A 21,460-nucleotide genomic window follows, 5' to 3' on the forward strand; every position below is an offset into this window, starting at 1 on the left:
TTGATACTTCATAATATAGAGTTATTCTTAGTCTACCTCTACCAAGCTTTCATTTAGGGAACAGTACTTAGTAGAATTATACCTGTCTATTCTGGGCATATTCAAGAAACGAAGGCACAGCTGGGTATCGGCATTCAATGTCCTTGTTAACTAGAGGTTTCTGGAAGCAAGTGACATCTCCATCTTCAATCTGCTAGCAAGAAACACAAATGGTCACAAAAGAGAAAAGATAATGAAAGATAATGAAAGATTCGGTAGATACAAGTGAAACATTACTTGACACAATCTGAAAGAAGTTTTCTTATCCAAGTGTTCGCACATAACACAAGGGAAACAGCTCTGATCATCAGCTGAAGGTAATATAAGAGTCTCGTCTAGTTGAGACGCAACTATTGGCTGACCAATAGCCTTCAGAGATACCTGTATAGAAAACCATATAAATTTTCATAATGAAGTTGTGTTCGCACATAACACAAGGGAAACAGCTCAGACCACTTACAGGTTAAACAAAACAGCAGTGATCAGCAGAAACACCACCAAGCGCAGATCCACTGCCTAAAGCAAGATGGCCACCCCTAATTGCTTTTCCTTTTTCCCCTTTTTTTTAATGGCTGATCAGGGACTGCTCTCTCCTTCGTAGACAGGCCTGGTTACGGGGATCCTCACTATAGGTTTACGTGCTGCTCGGCGGTATATTTTGTAGAGTAGGCAAAAGATGCTGCTTTCCCCAAGTCTGTACTGAAACATACTCCAGCCATTGCATCGGTTATGGTTGAGAGTATGAGTACAATTGCAGGGTGCGCCCTTATAGTTGTCTCTATCGCTATTGTAGCGAAACCTGAATTGTCTTTTGAGGAGCAGAACATTGTTCACATGTAATGCAAAGTACTCCTCCGGAAACCATTTGTGATAAGTCCTCATGAGAGGCATATGTTCTGGAATATTAGAATGTCCGAACTGCGAGGCTCTTGAAACTTCTTGAGGAAGATATTCCGTGTTGAAGAATTCTATGGATAAAAAACAAAAAGACTACGGTCAAACCTCTATAAATTAATACTCTGTAAATTAATACTCTCTGTAAATTAATAAATTTCTTCGGTCCTAAGTTGGGACCAATGTAATTTTGAACATAATTCAATAATATAATAAAATAATAACTTTTTTGAAAATCCTTTGTAAATATATGGTCTCCAACAATAGTATAAATTAATAATTATATAAAATTATGAAAATATATGTATATATGTGAACATTAATTTTTGTTAGACCTAATTTCTAATATTTTTACTATATCAAAAACTTTTAGTTTTAAACATGAGAATTGTTATTTTCTTTGTAATTGATTATATAAAAATATTATCTATAACAATTAAATCTTAGTTTTAAAAAGTTTTTTTTTTTTAAATTACCAAATATGGACAATCTCTCTATAAATTAATAATCGATAAAATAAAACCTCTATAAATTAATAAATTTCTGCAGTCCCAACATTATTAATTTATAGAGGTTTTATTGTAGTTAGGTCAGTATTAGCTCAAAACAAAAATAGAAAAAATAAAATAAAAAAATTGTGTCAATCTACCTGGAAGATTGTCAGGAGGACTTTGGAACACACGTTGAGAAGAAATTACTGGCATACGGTCAGGAATATGACGTTGACGAGAAAAGAGTATTGAAGCCATCGTATGATCCATGCAATCCTTACTGTAGAAGGCATTCACTTTGACGAAGGCACAATGGTCATCAACTTCTCCTTGATTCATCATTTTATCCCTAAAAGAAAAACAAACATCTTAATCTATATTAGTATTTTTGCAGCAATTTTTGCAAACCGTATGACATGAAAGACACATCAATGGAGAACAGATCTAAGAAGATCTATAAAAGATTCCGCATCAATTGAAAACGAGAACAGATCTAAGAGATATTATAGATTCCATAAGACGCATCAATCGATGAAAAGATCTTAAGATATGAAAGATTCTAGAACAGATATGGGGAAATTCTGTCTTATGCTTATTAAGGAAGGTGATTGGAAGAAAGTGAGATTATTCTAGAGCAAAAAAAATAGCTAATAAAAAACTATATAACAATGAGCAATGAACCCATACGATTGAATTCATTAAGTGCATAAAATGGTCGTTCTTCATTTTTTGGAGCAGCCATTATCATCTCCATTGTTACATTTCTTGAGGATTGATCATCTATAGCCTTTTGTGCATGTTATACTAACTTTTTCTCTCACTCTTTTGATTAGTTTCCATTTTTTTATTTAAGAAAAGAGCCTAAACCTTAGTAAACAAAAAAGTAAACAATATAACTCTTCTAAAAAAAATCATTAAATAACATCTTAATTTGAATGAATGAATCATTAAAGACTTTTAACCTTTTGACAATTAAGATCATTATTATCAATTAAAAAAGGAAGTCAACAATCTATAGTTTGGGTCTTTTAATAATGAAAATCAATTAGATCATAAATAGCGATTAACATTCTAAAGAATGTATTAGTTGGGGTAATTATGAATTTAAAATCTTATCGTCTACCACCAAATGGTGTCCAACTAGTGGATTCCAAGAATGAATTACTAATTACCCCAAAAACACTTTAATTGGAATCAGAATCGTTGTTACTAATTTCAGTTGTTACTAATGCTATTACTGATTTCAGTTGTTACTAATGCTATTGATGATTAAGGTGATTATAGTAGATGTTTTTTTGTTGTTCATAGATCTCTTTTTTACTCTTTTCTTACTATGGTATTGCAGTATGATGATCTATGAAGGTCACTCAATATGGAGGTCGCCGCTGGTCGTGCCCAAGTTCGGGGCTTAAACAATGGTCGCTTAGCATATATAAATACATAGTATAAGACGTATATTCGATTAAATATAACAAAAACAAAAAAAGTTAAAAAAGAAAACTCCCAACTTCGATATCTTTTCTGGCAAGGTAGGTTTATCGACGTCTCTTGTCATCTACAAGTTTCGGTGATTTGATGTTTGTTGTTTCTCGTGATAATCAAATCACACATCACATAAACTGTGTTAATTAGCTTGTTTGTGGTAGATGGTTTACTTTTGTTAAATCCCTTTGATAAATTTATTGACTCTGTTAATCTAGTATATATATTGTTAATTAGTCGCCTATATATATATATTTACTTGTTTCAAGTTGTAGCCATGACTTTGTTTGTGCGACCGATCATCAGGTGTTTCATTGCTGCTGTAAATCTATGCCTGAGTTCAACAACCTCGTGACGTTGTCTTTTGAGAGCCACGAGGAACGTGATTGGCAAGTATTGCCACTTCTGCTCCAGAAATCTCCAAACCTAGAAACTCTAGTCGTTAAGGTCTGAAAACGAACTAATGATAATTTATAAACTGACAAACATATATATTCTCTCTCTAAGTGTGCTGGTTTCTTATCCTTTCAGGGTCTTGTGCACAAGATTACAAAAGGATGTGGGGATGTATGCGCTTGCAAACGTGTGAGGAAGAAGAGGAAGAAGAAAATTAGTTGTTTATTGTCGTGTGGAGTGAAGGTGCTAAAGGTTTATGGGTATGGAGGAAGTTGTAGAGAATTGAAACAGATGAGACATTTCATGGAGAATTTGAGGTGTCTTGAAGTTGTGAAGGTTAAGGTTGAAGTTGATAAGCAAGATAAAAAGTACACCGATGGCCTAATGAAGCTCCTCCAGACAGCAGCTTCAAAATGCAAGATACAATTCATTTGAGTTGACTGTTTCATTCATTCACATATGATATGTGTGTCTTCTTTTTCTTTGGATATCCTCTCATTCTTCTACTTTGATGAAAGATTTTAATTATTGTTACAAGGCAATGCTTTTTTGATAAAATAATCGATCTCTATGTGAATCCTTGAACGGAGGTTATTGTTCATCATCATACACAAAAACATCTCGAAGCTTGATTGAAGTTTTGTTATCATTCTTTTTTTTTAAAAGGTAAACAGCTCTCTCGTAAGGCAAAATTAATTTACTAGAAGTATCTGTTGCTTCTGCTCCATAAACTGGTCGTTCGTGCACATTATACTAATTTAACTTTCAGAAAGTTAAAAAATAGAAAAGTGTAAAAGGGTGTTTTTGTTTCAATTTTAAAGTTGTGGGGCTATTTTCAAACTACTATACTATATATATATACTTTCTATGTTTCCTTCTTCGTTGTGATTGAAAGCAAAAAATGTCGCGATTAGCTTTAACTCGTTATAGCCGTTGTTATCTCTCGCGCCTTCTTAACCCAGTGACGTCTCCTTTGTTCTATTCCTCTGCTGCGACGAATCGAGATGACGGATCTCAGACCGGGCCGCCACCGATCAGAGTCGGACTCACTGAGTCAGCGGGTCGAGCTGTTTTCGCAACTCGTAGAATCAGTGCTGGTGATCTCATACACACGGCGAAGCCCGTCGTAGCTTGTCCTTCTCTTGTTTCGTTCGACTCTGTTTGTTATCTTTGCCTTAAGAAACTCATGGGTTCTGAGAAAGTTCAAGATCGTGGAGTCTCGTATTGTAGCCAAGAGTGCCAAGAGAACGCAAAGGTTATGTCTTTTTTTTCTTCTTTACTGTCTTTAATATATTTCTATGCTGTATGATTCGCTTTCATGTCAATGGATTGCTTCCCCAAGTTCGGTTTGTGGTGTTTGAAGTTAATGCTTACAAGGTGTTTGACGAAATGCTTCAATGCGATCAACACATTACTTTCTTTTAGAGATGAATCATAATCCTCATACGTGTAGTTTTGAGTTCATGGGTTGTTTAAATTTGATGATTTTTACAGGGTTTTTATGATGTTGAAACAAGAGCAGATTGGTCTAGCTTTGTTGATTATTGTAGGTATGTATGATATACTCAACCATGTTTACTGGTTTCTTTGTTGAGCGAGTCTTATATAGTCTAGTAGTACTCTCTTGTTACTATAGTAGTTTTTAATGGAATATGGAAAACTAAATTACTAATGTTTCCTCTGGTTCCTTGAATGTTTCCTCTGGTAATTAGTAATATAGTAGAATAAGAAATTCACAGTACTGATTAAAGATCTTTGTTGGGACTGATAATGACTAAAAGCTATTATCTTTGTGAAGGACGCACAACTTCAAGTACCCGCTTATGGTCAAGAGGTTGTGTTGTATGATAATATCAGGTGATCTGCCTGCTGACTGTCTTGACATACTTCAACCAGCTGCTTTGTCTTCTGCGATGATTTCAAAGGTGAGTTATTGAGGATGAAAAATAATACACTAATAATCGATTTTGAAACTTTCTAGTGAATATACACGGGTCTGATTACATACTTGGAAAGGTTATGCAAACTTTGAATTTCCCCTGAGTTTCTTGTAGCCATGAATCAGTAATAAGAATTTCATGACGAATTCTATGGCTCTCCTGTGTGGTATGTTGCTGTATAGTCACTCGCTTGTTATTGTTTCAGATAGAAGACGGTTATGGATTGTTATGGAATGCCTTCAGGAAGGCAAATTTCAAGGATGAAGATGTTGCTTGTATCCTTGGAGCTATATCTTTACATCAAATCCATTCTATCTCCAGCGTTCATGTTTTTATCTCTTTGCTATTTACTGTCCTTAACATATGGAAGTTTTAACAAAACAGTGGTATACGGCTATACTCGCCCGGATTCGCATCAATGCATTTCGTATTGATCTGGTTGGAGGCTCATGTGGCGAAGACCTTCTTTCACTGGCTGCAGCTTCTGTTGAATGTGAAGGTGCAGTTGGCCATGCCGTTTATATGCTACCATCCTTCTACAATCATGACTGTGGTAATAACTAATAATATTCACTTGCTCTGTTCTTTTTTATGCCTAGTTGTCGTGAAGAGATGCTTTAATGTACCAACATCATAAGCAAAAGAGTCTTACAATCTTTTCCTGTTAGGAAATTTACAATCTTTTTGAAGAAACTGTAAGGTAAGAGAAAAGAGTAAAAGTAGAAGATTAGAACAAAGGTTTGTATAGAAAGAGTTATATTGTTAGGGTAAAGAACATGATGAAATAAATTTTTACTGAGAAGCAAGCAAAATAACTGTAACAGAATTTTGAAGAAAACTCAAAATAAGTATATATTTGACAACTGTCTCTATCTGACTATCTAATTGTTGGAAGCTAATAATACCACTGTCTGACACGAGTTAATCAGGAATTTAAATCTTACTCTTTACTACTTGGTCCAATGTTTTTCTTTGTTTGGTTTGCTCTGGATAATATCGTCTGAGATAGTTCAAATCCTTGTGAGTCTTTGCCTGAATTTTTCTAGAAACTGTTGTAATACTCGTATTTCTATTATTCACCTAGTTTGTGGAAAAGAAAGTGATAAGTAGTTTGAATGTGCACAGATCCCAACGCGCACATAATGTGGTTGCAGAATGCAGATGCAAGGTTGACCACTCTACGTGATGTTGAAGAAGGTTTGGTGTTTCATAACAGAGTTTTCTAAATAGCATAAATCTCTGTTTTTGTGTGCATATTTCACTTCAATGGTAACAATGCATGCATATTTTTAGGTGAAGAGCTTCGGATATGTTATATAGATGCAAGCATGGGATATGAGGCGCGACAAACAATACTCTCTCAAGGGTTTGGTTTCCTTTGCAACTGCTTACGCTGCAAGTCCGGTGACTGATGATTAACTCTTCCCCATCTTCACTTCTAATGTATTTTATGTAATATAAATGAGAAGGCGAGAAATAAATTTTTTTTGACGATAAGTAATTTTAAATATAAAAACAAATTCTTAATGGTTTCCTGAAATTTTATGGTACTATATTAGAGTAGCTTAAGCTGGTTATTCGTTGGTTGAGGTAACCGGAGGCGACTCGATCGTGTGAGCAACTAATTAATACTCTGGTTCACGACCAATGTTCTTTCCTCATGGTCGACCACGTTCACCCAATTGATAATAAAATACCATTTCCCATTCAGACCGAGCAAAATATAATATAAACATCATCCCATAACAGTACACTAGCAAGAAACTTCTTTCATTCTTTGCACGAGACAACAAATATGAGAAACTAACAAATCTATCGTCAATGTTGCACTTTGTCATGAAAAGCAACATTAATGAAACTTTTTTTTAACCAGATCGTACTTGATAGTAGACGAAAAGCAAAATCCAACCTAAAAAGAAGAATCGTGCAGGTGAGGAAACAAAGATGTGACATAACACATTTTACCATCTAACTATACATTAATTTGAGGGATCCACCTGAAAAGTTGTACTTTATGTTAATTCATGGTTCTTTTATTTTACCTTTTGGTTATGTGGGTATAGTACTAGCTACTCAAAAAACAAAAAAAGTAGAGAGGATTTGATTAGATGATGCAACATAAATAACTCATGGTTGTTCTAAAATGATCATGATAAGAAGAAAAAATGTACTTGTATCACGAGGGAGATTTAAGCTAGCCTCACAGGACACAGGGCATCAAAGTCGTATACAAGCTGTCACTATTTAGAACATAAACAGGAACCTTAAAGATACATCTATATACGACTATCTTCTTGACATCAAACAAATGTACTATATAAACCTTTAACCTTTTCATAAAACATTGACATGACATATCAATGATGGTAGCTCGACGGGTAGAAATCATCAAGGAAAAATAAATAAGGTGTAAGTATATAATTTCAATGATAGTAATTGCTAGCTACAGATCTTGGCAAGTGGGCATCCTAGTATAATGAGGGATTGTCGAATCGTCATCTTAATGTCTAAATGCGTTCGTCATCAAATGTAGTTTACTTCAAGTTTTAATTTGTCTGGCTAATCTCTATCTACATATACAAAGACTATATCTTTAGCAAAATTAGAAAGAATGTAGCTAAAAACGAATAAATACGAGCAAAATTAGAAAGAATGTAGCTAAAAACGAATGAATACTTGCTACTTACCAAAAACAAAATGTGTGTGAATGCGTCTATTATAGTTAATAGTTATTCAATGCCACTTATCTATATGTACATACCCCATCGGGAATTAAATGTAAGAAACATAATGGAGACCGTACTTCCAGTTGCTAATTTTAACACTAAAGTTGAATGAAAAATCTAAACATAGAAATACAAAGTAGTATTCCTTTACTTCCCACTCAACATTTTTTTTATCTTTTCTCTGTACTTAGCCTCCAAAGTAGTCATCACCACCGTTATATTAGAATGAAGACTCATGATTTCATGAACGTCAACTCTTTCACTCCTAAGGAAAGACCCATTCGCCTCTTTGGCTTCGAGTTTGGAGCTTCTCATGAAGAATCCGAGTCCTCCAAAGACAATAACGAGAAAAGTACTGAAAGCATCAAAGGCAATAACAAAGAAAAAAGAAGATTCAAGTGCCACTATTGTTTTCGGCACTTCCCTACTTCACAAGCCCTAGGTGGCCATCAAAACGCTCACAAGAGAGAACGTCAACAAATCAAACGCTTCAACCTCCATTCAAACGCAGCAGCTTTATTCCACCGCCACCAAGACCACGTTGCTGCTTCTAGGTTCTTCGAGGATCGCTTTGGTGTTGAAGCTTCTCAAATCAACGACGCGAGCGGATTAGGGTTTTGGCGCAGGTATAACTCATCAGCAAGATTTAATCGCGACGGTCCATCTTACAATAGATATATGCCTTTGTTCATCGGCGATAACCAGACTAGGCCGCCGACGTATGTTGATGGTAGCAGCAGGCGTAGTCTGTTTTACGAGTCCAAGACGAATGTACCAGACCACGTGAGTTTGGATCTACGGCTCTAATTCCTTTTCTTCAGATATCTCTAGCTTTTTTCCTTTTTTTCTAATATCTTTTTTAATTACGTATGTTAGAAGTAATCCCATAGAAGACATCATCAATGTAATAACAGTTAAACTAGTTCATGCAGATGAAAAAAGGAACTCTTTTACTGAAGCAATTAAGCTTAATAAAGATGATTGGTTAAGAAAGTTATTTTTTTCATTAATAATTTGTTTTTTTGTCACATGTAAACATATTCAGTTACACATGCACTTATAAACCATAGTTAATTATTCAGTTAATATAACCGGACACGTTTCACTACTCAAATATTTAATTTTTTTTTTCTTTTCAGATTCACTTGGAAAACATCAAACTTTATCTAAAAGAAGTATATTTACTAAGTGATTAGTGTGGTGATTAGAAGCGAAACATTCGTCAATCACGTCTAATGGCGATTCAAATATGCAATTGATTGAGACTGTGTAAACGACCTATTTGGTATTTAGCAACCATACCAAAAAAAAAGTTCTCTCTCTTTTAGAAACTTAAAAGTGTATCGCTTAAAGTAGTTACAAAATCGGAAGCTCTGATTAACTAACATTTTTGCTAGTTGAGCTCTCTTTTATTAAATCACCACCTATGGAGTATTATTAGTTTGCATCTGTTTTGGCAACGTATATGTTTTATCCGGAAATATATATAGTTTGGTTGGTTCTGAAATGTCCACGCCAATATCATTAACTTTCAAATCTAAACGAATCGCTAAAGGGTCCCCAAAGGATACATCACCACTAAGTTTAAGTTGAACATGTTTACAATTTTCTTTCTTATTTTGTCCCCCACCCAACAATAAGACAAACTAAATAAATGTTTTACATTTTTGTTCGAATTGTAATGTATGTAACGCCTGTCTGCAGCATTTAATAACTCAGTTTCTGACAAGAAATAGACATCCGTCTAAACAGTTCCAATAGCCTAAATGTCTATATAGATTGATTATATAACTTACGGAGGAGGACTCACAAATAGCGACAACAGTTTCCGTGAGAACAATGTGTGTAAGTCAGCCTAAACGAACTAATAAGGTACTATAGATGACCGTTGATGAACGAATGAAAGGTAACGTATCTGTACTCGGTAGAGCACAACATTGAGAATACGAACAAGAGAAATGTTCAAAGAGTGCTACATGGACCGTCTATGCAATTCTAGGTGAACTACGTGGGCCGTGGTAGACTTAAAAATTAAATTATAATAAAACCACCTATATATTTAGATGATTTTTATCTTAATAATAGCAAATATTTAGATGGTTTTGTTATTTTAATCAACACTACAGATACACTATATGATATATGTAATCAAAAAATATATATAGAAATTGTGGAAATATCACTTTTCTTCTTATAACTTATAAGTAAAAGGCTGACAAAATTAAATATTATAATTAATATAAAATAAAAAAATTCTAGCAAATAAGTGGATAAAAATCTCATTATAAAACTTTATAATAAAGACATATCTGAATTAAACAGAAATAATTATACCACTGCACTCACCTGCCACCACAAATGTTCAGTAAAATGACCTTTAGGATATATTATAGAACATTTCATAACATTGTACTTAGCATAAAGTAAGTTTACTTACTCTAGGTCTTATGTGATGTGATGACGTTAAAGGCGTATACCGTTCACAAATTAATGTTTGCGGACGGTCCTATGATTAAAAAAAAAGAAAGAAACAAAAAAAGACAAGTTTCCAATTCCGGTTAGTGGTTACGGATGAACTGAGAAGTTTAACTAGAATGATTCACGAATCAACAACATCAGATCCTAGTTGATGATATGCGAAACAATTATTGATGTGTGATGGGTGAGAAGAGCCCGGCCGTGGTGGGTACATGTATATAGAGTTCTGTAGCAATTTTAATTTAATTATTAATCCAACTTATGCTGTTACGAAGTACAAGGAAACGTTTCATAATAAATAAACGAAGTTTCATGCCCCCACATACATTCAAAACCCCTCTTACAAAATTAAATGGGATATTGAATAAGAGACACTGATACCAAAAATTATTATGTTACCTAAATATAGCCCAAGAAAAGGATGTCTCACTTCACAATTTTATTTGGCTCACGTTTTTATTTCCACAACTACTTTTGGGTGCAAGTGTGCAACATAAATCAAGTGCTTACATTCTACATGTAACTATATGAATAACAAGAAAATTATCATGTCGTATTTTTCCCTAGATGATTAGTTTAATCTAAGATGAAAATCTCTTCAGAAAAGGTGACCTTCCTACGGTCTATGCATGATATTAACAACACTAACACAAACCACTATAATACGTATTATGGTCATCTGATTTAATGTACAATGTACACAAATGTAATCTATTAACCCCATCTTAATTAAGGAAAATAAAAAATAGTTTTACAACGTTGGTTACGATTTGTGTGTAGTTAGTTCTTCCAAATGTAGGGTTAGGATAATTTCGAGAAATCAACTTCAAATTACTTAGAATAAATTGTATAACCAAAAAAAAAGCTCAATCACAAACCTAAAACCACAATAATTATGCCAAGAAATGAAATCCATAACCAAAACAAACATGATTACATAAACAATAAGGCTTAATCTCCTTATCTGAATCCAAACATCAAAGTCTCTCAAACTCGAGAAGTCTCAAAACCCATAAATAAAGTGTAGGAAAATTGTCTCAACTAACCCTTCGAATGTAAAAATCGTGTCGTTGTATTCTCAATAAAACGTCATCACACGCACATGGTATGCCGTTTATTAATAAAGTCAAAAGTTAGAGTATTACCCATTACTAGTGGGCTTTTAAACCATTTGGCCCTTTTCGTTCTGTTTGTGGGCTTCTTCTTTTTTATTTATTTCAAATATATCATAAGTTTGACTCAATCATATCAAAATCTGAGAGAGCTTGAGAAGAAGAAGAAGGAAGAGAGCAATGGCGACGGCGATACCACTCTTCGCCTCATTCAAGTACGCCGATAGTCTCACCGTCGTCGGAATCTCCTTCTGCACGGCGTTAGTCTGCGAAGCAATCTCATGGATCTTAATCTATCGCACGAACTCTTACAAATCATTGAAATCTTCCATTGACAAAGCCTCCAAGAAGCTCGAGACGATGAAGACTGATAACAACACTTCCTCAAAGCTAACAGTCAAAAAATCGAAGACGAAGAAGATAGATCGAGTTGAATCCAGCTTAAAGGAATCGAGCCGAGATCTATCGCTCTTCAAGTTCAAATCTGGTGCCGTTGTGGCTTTGGTTCTCTTCGTTGTGTTTGGGTTGTTGAATTCGCTTTTCGAAGGCAAAGTTGTGGCGAAGCTTCCGTTTCATCCGATTACGATTGTGAGAAAGATGAGTCATAGAGGATTGAAAGGAGATGATTCCACGGATTGTTCAATGGCGTTTTTGTATCTGCTTTGTTCTATTAGCATAAGGACTAATCTTCAGAAGTTCTTAGGCTTCTCTCCTCCTAGAGGAAGTGCTGGTGCTGGTGGTTTGTTCCCTATGCCTGATCCTAAGACGAATTGATCAGTTCTGAATCTGATCTGATGATTCTAGTGTGGTTGTTTTAGTTAAGCACTTTTTAAAGTTTTGATTTTTGAGTTTCTGTAGTTTGTTGTTTTGGTTTAAAAATTCGTTTTTGTGATCTGTTCTTCTGATGTAGTAACGATGCAGGTCTTGTGACTGCAATCTCAATCTGGATCTTTTGTGTATTCATAACTCATTTTCTTATGCTAAGTTTCATGCGTTGACATCTTTCTTCTGATCATGTGTGGGACCAAAGTTTTGATCTTTGTGCATATGGAATTGTTATGGAGAGATTGAATTGAGAGGTTCATGGAAGATGATGTAGGTAACAATAGTAGACATGGATAGTGGTTTTGTTTAATGTAATGCGTAATGTACAGTAGAGGCTCAGGTTCTCTTAGCAATGGAAGACTTGTTAGGAAGTGAAGATTTGCTTCATAGAACTGTTGTAAAAGATAGACTGACCAGCTGGTAGGTCCTAGATGCTAGAAAGATACCATAATCAAAGGTTTTGCAGGGTTCCTGCAGCTAAGTGATAAGGATGCCATGTCGGACTTGGTTAGCCTTTTGTGTATATTGATTATAGAACATAAAGATGTCTTTAGGAAATGGAAAGTTAGAAGATTCAGAGAACTACTTTGCACAAGAGATTTGCCTTCGGGATACTTTCCTTTAAAGTATTATTATCAACAAACCAAAAGAATCAAGCCCGCGAAGGAAATGAGAATTGCATACAAATGTACAAACTCAAGAATCTAATCACAAATCATCACTTAAGTTCCAGTATGGTTGATTTCTTGTGTCTCTGATACTGAGTCAGATATACCTGAATCAGCTCCTTGGGATCTTCTCAATTTGGCAACAAGAACCCACATATTAGCAAGTTCGTTCTCTATATGCGCTTCTCTTTCTTTAGACTCTTCTACGGTTCTTTGTAGCTCGGCTTCCCTCTGGTATTTTTCAACTAGAGCAGCTTCAAATGAAACTTCACGTTCCTTGCTCATGATCAGTTCTCTCTTCAGTTCTATCAACGAGCTGTCTTGCTCTTTTCTCTTTGTATGATTTTCCCTCCTTCCGTTCCTCAGGTTTCCTATCTTGCCTCGTGGTGTAACAGAGCCCTTATGCACTGCTGCCAGATCAGCTGCTAGTCTCTCGTTGTCATTCATAAGTCTTGCTACTTCCTCAGACAATGCCTTAAGCTCAATAGCAGCCGCTGAAGCAAGCTCTTTCGCATATGAACTCTCTTCAGCAAGTTTCTTGTTTCGGAGTTCTAGTTGCTCCTTCAAGTCACTTAGCTCTTCAGTTTTCAGTCTAAGCTCTTCAATCTCATATGCCTGTTATGTCTCAGTCAGAATATAATGTTAAGATTTTCATATATCAAAATATCAGGGAAAAAAACGTTCACAGTAAAATGTTGTGAATCATATGAGAATTCCACCTGTGCTATAGCTTTTTCTTCGTTTTTGTTTGGGGATCCAGATGATTGTTGCATGTGACTTGTGACCGAGCTGATATCTCCCAGTTCCATGGCGTCAGAGAGCTGCTGCTTTAAGTTTTCAACCTCTTCTTGCAACTCTTCACATAAACATGTCTGCAGAAAAAAAAGTTAATCAGTTTCAGATTTCTCTGACATGTCTGCACACTAGCAATACACTGGAATTGGGAGAAATACAAGGTATTATCTGACCTTTTGGTTGAGTTGTTCCTGAATGATACGATTATCTGCAGCCTTAACCTGTAAAATATATGAATACTGAGTTAAAACAGTCCTTACTAATCCATTTTAGAAAATCGTTTTTGGCTTAGTGACTGACGGATCATATCAAGGTGAAGATATATAGTAGCAGGCAGGTATATAGCAACGCAGTATAGGTGCAGTATTAATCAATAGATGAAGTACTGTGTGTAAAGAGAGACAGAGTTTCATCACCTCGAGTTCAAAACATTTCTCATTTAGTTGAGCCCTCATTTCAGAAACAGCCTGAAGATAAGAGAAAAATGACTTGAGAAAATTCAACATCACCGATAATAAGTGCCAGAACAAGACCACTGTGTGATGTTTGAAAAAGATAAACCACCTGCACGATATCAGCTTTATCCAATTCATCATGTGACGCTATTACAAAATCCAAAATTTGTTTCCCCAACGTAGAAATCTGGTCGTTCTTTGCCTTGATGTCACCATTGAGGTTTTTAATCTCCGCCTGCATAATTCCAAAGACAACCAGGAAGATAAATATCTGCAAGATTTGATCGAAATTTTAATAAGATGATGAACAGAACGCAAAGATTACTTTAATGTCTTCATTTTGAGGGGCTTTGGCAGCCTCTCCTGACAACAATTTAAAAGACCTTGATTGTTGCGCCATCTCCTCAGATAAAATCTTTTGCTGTTCCCTCAGTAATTCCATCTGGTCAATCATTTTCATTCTAGTCTGGGAACAAGTACACAACGTCTTAAAAATTGTGCATCACTTGTTTTAGAAAAAGCTCAGTAAACTAATCGATGCAAAATGGAATGGGGTATCAGCTGAGAAAAAATGTCAATGTACCTCAGGTGTCTCAGTCTCATGAAAACTGTCTCCATGAGCTTCTTTATTTTCCCTAGTCTCTAAGAGTTGATCCGCTAATGCAGAGCCTTCTGAAAGTCTAGTTTCTGTATGAAAATTACTGCCTTCTCCTTGAGGAGTTGACGGTGTACTGTTGGACTTGACCACACTCGACTCTGATCCCCCGAAACTGTCGTCTTTTTTCTGATAGTAAAACAGTTATGAAAGGTTAGACATCGCCATATCCAGTCTAAAAGAAAGAAGAAAATCGAAGTAAGAGGAAATGAAGCTGCGTGATATCTCAAGCACACCAGAAGCATAATTCTTTCGAAGCACACAGAGTGCCAGATAAATGATGTGCAGGACACTGTTTACTATAGTATGAGGCTACGATGTTGAGGGAAATGCTCGAAATTAAACAAAACCAGCCAGCAGTAGAAGTTTCTCAAAGCCAGATAAATTCTAGAATCAAATGTGTACCTTAAGTTTTAACCAATTCAGCAGGCCATGCTTCCTGGTCTTCTTTTCTTCTCTAAACGCATCATCTATAGTCTCAGGAGTCCCTTCACGAGAAACATATAATTCAAGGTTCTCATCATCCATCAAGTCCCGCCTCTTGTAAGGTAGGTAAGCAAGCTGGCCATGGATTGTCAAGTAAGATCAGCCAAAACAAAAATAATAATTGGCAGACATGCTGTTGGGAAATGAGGATTTATGTTTATATCATTTATTAAAATATCTAAATCATCCTGATCAAAGGACAGGTGAAGGATGTACAAGGCTTAAAAGTGATTTTACCTCTTCTTCTCCAAATGAGTGTCTTCTCCGAGGATCAGCACGATAAGACAACCGCGATGTTTGTGGAGTTTTAGTAGACACGAGAATTAATTTTGTAAGCCGTTGGATTCGACTCATGAGAGTTGCTTTAGCCTCTTCCTCTTCTTCTAGCTTTTATAATTACATCAAAAGAAAAGAATGCAAATCAATTTTCAAGTTTCTAAAACTGAATCGCGATAAAGTAAAGTATCATCGGTCTGTTGCAGACATTTAAGGGAATAGTGACAGAAAAACATACTTTCTGCTTTAGGAGAACAATATTATCTTCACTGATATCCTTTAACTGAGAAACTGGTTTGATTCCTTGTTTAAGCTGTTCCAACTCCTCCTTCAGTTGGCGAATCTCGTATTGGTACTTCTTGATCAATGATTTCTCATCAATTATCTGTACTTTATATTGTTAGAAATCCAGAATGAATCTTCAGTACAGAATTACACTGAGCTGAAATATAGATGTGAGTAACACCTTGTTCCGTGCGGCCTGAATTTCGATATGCTTAGCACGATGGGCAAATTTCAATGTGTTGTGTGTTTCTTCGGAGTTGCTTGATGCAGGAGTCAGCGTACAAATAAGCTATCATATCCAGATGGAACAACCAATCAGTAAAATCGATCACAGGAATTGTTTTATACTGCCTATGTTCATGTTGTGTGTGGCATTTATTGCAACAAGACGCTAAAAATGATATCTAACGACACTTACAGATACACGTCCATGACCACTCAGTGAGGACTGAAGCAGCCTGGTTAATTTAGAGTCCCTATATGGCACATGACTAGCCTTCCTATCTGTAAGCTTTGATATCACCTGCAAAATTGCAAAAGGACGATCCAACTTCAGCTGTTGGGAGGTGACTTAACATAATGACTGGAAGGCAAAAACAAAAACAAGGTTTTCAGCTGTAAAGGAGAGAAAAAAAGAAGACGCAGCTATGGGCAGATCTATTTCCAAAAGAAAAAAGGCAAAGAAGTTTTTAAATTCGACTAAACTTCAAAAAACTATTGTTGCTTGGAAAAAACAGTGATAACCAAGAACTCACAGTCCCTAGAGTCAGCAAACTTTTATTTATATAAGACCCTTCCTTGCGCCTTAAACCACTGGTTTCAGCCTTTGAGCTCTCAGAACCTGCCAGGTCAATGAGGTTCTGCAGGTATAAGTGACATTATGGGCAGTTAATCAGTTGTTTACCTTTAAGTGTTCACAAAGTGAAATAATAAACAAAACTATAACTGAACATTATATCACGGGATAAAAACAAAAGATGTTATACCAGCTGCGAGAGGTGTACAGCTCCACCTTCGTTATTGTCACCTAAGGGACTACTCTCTATGGTCTGCAACCAAACCAGTTATAACATCTTTCAGAAACGGTACAACTTTACTGATAGATATGAAAAGAAAGCCAAACTCTTTAGCTATTATACTTAACATTACTAAACCACTTGGTTTTAATAAGTATGACAGAGTTGCTTGAAATGCTGTTTAAATAAGAAAACATTGTTCAATTTGTGCTGAAGACTAGAGAAACAGCTAGGATTCTTCAGTGTTTAGAACTCAAGGAACACAAAATTGGTCCTACCTCCCAGTTAAACAACACAAAAATATGGTGACAACAAACTATAATCTTGATTTTATTAAACCTAATGATAATTTGGCGATAACTCAGGAATCTGAGATTAAAAAAAAAATTGAAACTAAGGCCAAAAGCATTTAAAATATTTTATATGATTAAGAATCAAGTATCTATTAAGGCCATGGTCAATATTTGAGGTCAGGAATGAATTTAACCACGCATTAATCATAGAATGGTGAAAGGTTCGAAATTATTTGAGCTTCTGTGAAATTGCCTATAGAAAACTTGATTAGTCGAAAAGGGGCAGTGCCAAGAATGCTTGGATGAAAATGCTTAGAGTTGGAGAGTGAAGTGTAGCCAAATGTCTGATAATATAAAAGAGCTATATAATTCCTTGCAAACTTTCTATTGATAAACAAAATTGAGAATTGAGATGGATGAGGGGAAAGAAATAAATCTCTCCATGCTTTGAAAGAGAAAATTAAACATACCAGGGTAAACATTGTATGGCTCCGGCTGCTGAGCAGATTAAAACTTGTGGATCCAATATGTCGGTGTTCTGTCATTAAATGAATTTTTTTTATCAAGATGACTTGCATAATAAACATAAAGAAACTACTGGAATCAAGAAAGAGAAAACTAGTCATTAAAATTGCTATATCATATCACACAAAAGGAACCGCAAATGGTAAATGGAAACACTTTCTGACAAAGAAACTTAAGATAAATTTACAATGACCGGGAGAGTCTTTGCTGGAATCGTTAGGTTCTAGAATAAGCCTTTTTATTATAGAGAAACATGGAAGTGCCTACCTTCTCCAGCTGCTATAAGAGAAAGCGCATGAGCAGGGGATAGAACAACTTCTTCTTTAATCCCTTCAATAAAGGTTCCCTACAATCGACAATAAAGAGAGGTTCAGTGTATAATTTTAGAGGGAAAGACACAACACAATAGAAGTAGTACAGTATAGTAATTTCTTAGCCCATACAATAGTCAACAGGTTCAATTCTAGTATACTTGAATACGAAATGTGACCAAGAACATTCAAATATTGATAATCAGGCCACCTTTTACATTGAATTTGCATGATCCCCAAAAAAATTAACTTTAAAAAATGGAACAAGTACATCTAGCCGAGAATAGATGTCTACTCTAATAAAACAAATATGATGTGACAGGTGTTAGGATTCTATGATGAGCACTATACTCACAACAAATATATATATGAGACAGTGAAATCAGTACTATGCATGTCACCAACAGAAAGTCAATAAGAGGATCAAGTACTGAAATAGGTACCTGCTCATCTTCTCTGATCCTCAAATTCTGTCCTGCTGGGTTCAATAAATCATTGACAACCTGAAGTAAAATGAACCTTAGTACTAAGAAAAATCAAAGGCAGAATCTGACTATCATTCAGCACCACTGGTGAAGTTGACTAAAGGGAATGGAGAGAAGAAAAGCATGTAGTGAGTAGTACCTCATTATAAATTTCAAAGTAGGAAACACGTAGGAGAAATTCTCGTCTTGGAGTCTGCAAGAAAAAAATGTGTGATGTAGCTAGACTTAGGCCAGGGAATTCGACTAATAAACATCCTAATAAGTACCTCTTGTATAATGCTGAAGGCATCCTTCACGGCTAGTGGTATAATACCAGGAGATCTTTGGTCCCCCTGAAATTTGAACCAAATAATACTGTCTTTATGAGATAAAATTGTTCTTAGGCCATGCACATCTTTAAAGTCACACGTAACATGCTCTCTACAACGAAGTATATAAAATTATCCGACACTAGGGCAGGACCATGTATCGATCATGGCTGTCATAAGAGACTACTAGGTTGCAGAGTGTTTAAAGTAGAGAACTAACCTAAAGAGCGCAGCCATATGCTAACTACAGTAAAATAATAAGGCTTAATAGGGTCAACAGAGCAACACTAACTAGAAGGAGAATAATATCCAATACAAACACACAACATTTTAGGATCTAAACATTGAGTTCCATTGCTAATCGTTCTGGATACTATAGGAGAGGAACTTTTCTCCTCAACTACTCAGTGATTTAGCCAGTAACGAAGGAAGAGGAAAATGACTCTCTGACAGAGAAGCATGTTTGTGATGACACATTGAAGTACATTGTACAAGGTAGTAACCTAATAAGTTGTATTATGATAACTATGAAAAGCAAGAAATAGATTAGTAAATCTTACATGCATAGTGTGAGTTTTTCCACTGCTTGTCACTCCGTATGCGAAAATGGTCCCTGTGGTTGGATTAACACTCAAAGTCACTACATTAGAATCAATTTGGCAAAAAAGTCTAACTCAAAAGTATTCTAGAAACTAGAACAAGCACTAGATACAGTTTGGCAACTCAAATATCTTATTTTTTAAATGAATGGTCATGCAACTGTTTATGGTACTGTAGCTCGGGGTAAGCTTTGATACTACACATATCTTTTTAAACTCTAAAGAATAAAGTCTAAAGTAGACTGGTGAGCCATTACAAAGTGTTTAGTCCATACCATTGATCCCCGCCATAGCACCATTAACGACATGCTGAGCAGCAACATCATAGACATGGCGTGTTGTGGTCGTAGGCCCAAATACACGATCTGCAAGGAAGGACAGAACTTTAAGAAACAATATAGCAGATTGGATTTGACATCATGATACAGGAAACTCATGAAGGCTAGCCAAAAACAGGTAAGAAGACTAACCATAGGCATAAGCCGTTGATTGATTCTGCTCATTCCGCACAATAGTTTCCCCATCAGCATACCACGCAACCTCTTCCCCTTTACAGATTTCTCTTGGACTATATAAGTCAAAACATAACACCCCAATGTCAAAAAAAAAACCCACAGAACAAAAAAAAAAACACCAAACATGAGTTGTTGTTGCCAGTTCCAAAATTCACACCTGAGGGGACGAAAACGAACAGTGACAGTGACATTTTCTTTGGACTGCAAAGGCTTAGGCGGTACCTTTCCTGAATACTGTAACAGAGGCTTGCTTCTTCCTAGAGGAGATGAAGAAGTAAGGGAGCTATAGCTATTATCATCCACAGATGTCTCAGGATAATAATGTTTTGATGAAGAGGTGGTTGTTGAAGACGATGACTCAGCAGCCTTCAACTTGCTAAATCCAGCATTTCTAGACTTGGATACTCTTTTAGATCCTCCCATCACAATACCAAATTCAAACCTTTCCGAAACTGAAAGCAACTGTATATATAACTCTTTTTTAATCAATTAACAAAAAAAAATTCATATGCTTCACTGTGATGATGATGAGCTAAACTCCAAAAACTGTAATTCAAAATCTTCTGAGAGAAACTCATAGAGCAAATAGCAAAATTACACGAAAGCATTGGAATTTGGGAGTATTCAAAGCTCTTAATTGGGGAAGCGAGTAAGAGAATCACACAAAAATTGCAGGAATTAAGAAAACACTGGGATAACACAAACGAGGGATTACATTAGAGAGGCTAAGTGGGAGTACCTCAATGGCAGGCTCAATGTAGCATCTGCATCGCCGCCGCTAAAAAAGCCCAATCGCATGCAAAATAGAGAAGAAACAGGATTATATTTACTATGCGAGAGCTATAGAGAGAGAGAAGAAGAGGGAAGCATCTCTAATTAAGTAATTATGATTAATTAGTTAGATGATTGCGATTTGTGTAAAAAAGAGTCTTTACTTTTTGTTAATTAATAATAATCAAATCCCTCGCTTGCCTTTGAAGCGATTAAAACTTAGTATAATTTTTGGATTTTCATATGATTCGATTTTTTCTCGTAAACTGTAATCACTAAAAACATCATTAAAGGTTAAAGAAACAGAGAGGAAGAGTCTATACGTACATTGTAGAATGTACGTATTTTGCTTTCACGCATGTTGTAAAGGAGGAGGAGACGCTAAAATTATCGTAGTCTTTTCTTTGTTAAAGATTGATAAATAAATAAAACAAGCTACGATTAACAACAATAAAAAAAAAAAGTAATTATATATAGATACAACTTCTAAACTTTTTTGGTATGTCATTATTATTGGCTCACTATGATGATTAGAGAGATATGGAAGTAAACTAGTGACACCAAAAGAAAAAAGATATGGAGAACTGTATTTATGGTATGGTGTGCAATCAGAGAGTAACAAAAAGAATATGGA

General features: G+C 35.5%; 4 protein-coding genes and 1 pseudogene across 4 annotated transcripts; 4 read left to right on the forward strand and 1 right to left on the reverse strand.

Annotated features, from left to right (window-relative positions):
- Nucleotides 3,217–3,858, forward strand: LOC104768862 (putative F-box protein At1g21990). Its single transcript, XM_010492938.2, has 2 exons — nt 3,217–3,353; nt 3,438–3,858. The coding sequence occupies exons 1-2, from the start codon at nt 3,237–3,239 to the stop codon at nt 3,735–3,737; spliced, it is 417 nt and encodes a 138-aa protein (XP_010491240.1). The 5' UTR covers nt 3,217–3,236; the 3' UTR covers nt 3,738–3,858.
- Nucleotides 4,168–6,734, forward strand: LOC104768863 (histone-lysine N-methyltransferase ATXR4-like). Its single transcript, XM_010492939.2, has 7 exons — nt 4,168–4,557; nt 4,797–4,852; nt 5,101–5,227; nt 5,448–5,517; nt 5,613–5,795; nt 6,368–6,439; nt 6,536–6,734. The coding sequence occupies exons 1-7, from the start codon at nt 4,204–4,206 to the stop codon at nt 6,652–6,654; spliced, it is 981 nt and encodes a 326-aa protein (XP_010491241.1). The 5' UTR covers nt 4,168–4,203; the 3' UTR covers nt 6,655–6,734.
- LOC104768864 (zinc finger protein GIS2-like) lies at nt 8,194–8,775 on the forward strand. Its single transcript, XM_010492940.1, has one exon. The coding sequence runs from the start codon at nt 8,194–8,196 to the stop codon at nt 8,773–8,775; it is 582 nt and encodes a 193-aa protein (XP_010491242.1).
- LOC104768865 lies at nt 11,692–12,560 on the forward strand (annotated as a pseudogene).
- Nucleotides 12,983–20,897, reverse strand: LOC104768866 (kinesin-like protein KIN-7L, chloroplastic). The gene is made up of 24 exons (XM_010492941.1): nt 20,795–20,897; nt 20,213–20,517; nt 20,011–20,108; nt 19,816–19,905; nt 19,502–19,554; nt 18,900–18,965; nt 18,773–18,826; nt 18,592–18,651; nt 18,105–18,183; nt 17,783–17,850; nt 16,990–17,052; nt 16,759–16,863; nt 16,422–16,526; nt 16,185–16,292; nt 15,957–16,103; nt 15,680–15,829; nt 15,362–15,517; nt 14,885–15,085; nt 14,627–14,767; nt 14,411–14,536; nt 14,263–14,313; nt 14,020–14,067; nt 13,771–13,923; nt 12,983–13,666 (listed from the first exon to the last, which is right to left on the reverse strand). The coding sequence occupies exons 2-24, from the start codon at nt 20,476–20,478 to the stop codon at nt 13,106–13,108; spliced, it is 2,949 nt and encodes a 982-aa protein (XP_010491243.1). The 5' UTR covers nt 20,479–20,517; nt 20,795–20,897; the 3' UTR covers nt 12,983–13,105.

The sequence above is a fragment of the Camelina sativa genome, chromosome 20, assembly GCF_000633955.1.
Source record: "Camelina sativa cultivar DH55 chromosome 20, Cs, whole genome shotgun sequence".
Classification (NCBI taxonomy): domain Eukaryota; kingdom Viridiplantae; phylum Streptophyta; class Magnoliopsida; order Brassicales; family Brassicaceae; genus Camelina; species Camelina sativa.

Excerpts from the sequence above, each read along its gene's own strand:
- LOC104768863 (XM_010492939.2), top strand. The coding sequence starts at position 4,204 with ATGTCGCGATTAGCTTTAACTCGTTATAGCCGTTGTTATCTCTCGCGC. Across the intron at positions 5,228-5,447 it reads CTTCTGCGATGATTTCAAAG|ATAGAAGACGGTTATGGATT; the intron begins GTGAGTTATTGA and ends TTATTGTTTCAG. Across the intron at positions 5,796-6,367 it reads CTTCTACAATCATGACTGTG|ATCCCAACGCGCACATAATG; the intron begins GTAATAACTAAT and ends GAATGTGCACAG.
- LOC104768866 (XM_010492941.1), bottom strand. The coding sequence starts at position 20,478 with ATGGGAGGATCTAAAAGAGTATCCAAGTCTAGAAATGCTGGATTTAGC. Across the intron at positions 18,184-18,591 it reads GGATCAGAGAAGATGAGCAG|GGAACCTTTATTGAAGGGAT; the intron begins GTACCTATTTCA and ends TGTCGATTGTAG. Across the intron at positions 16,104-16,184 it reads TTCAGGCCGCACGGAACAAG|ATAATTGATGAGAAATCATT; the intron begins GTGTTACTCACA and ends TATAAAGTACAG.
- LOC104768862 (XM_010492938.2), top strand. The coding sequence starts at position 3,237 with ATGCCTGAGTTCAACAACCTCGTGACGTTGTCTTTTGAGAGCCACGAG. Across the intron at positions 3,354-3,437 it reads TAGAAACTCTAGTCGTTAAG|GGTCTTGTGCACAAGATTAC; the intron begins GTCTGAAAACGA and ends TTATCCTTTCAG.
- LOC104768864 (XM_010492940.1), top strand. The coding sequence starts at position 8,194 with ATGAAGACTCATGATTTCATGAACGTCAACTCTTTCACTCCTAAGGAA.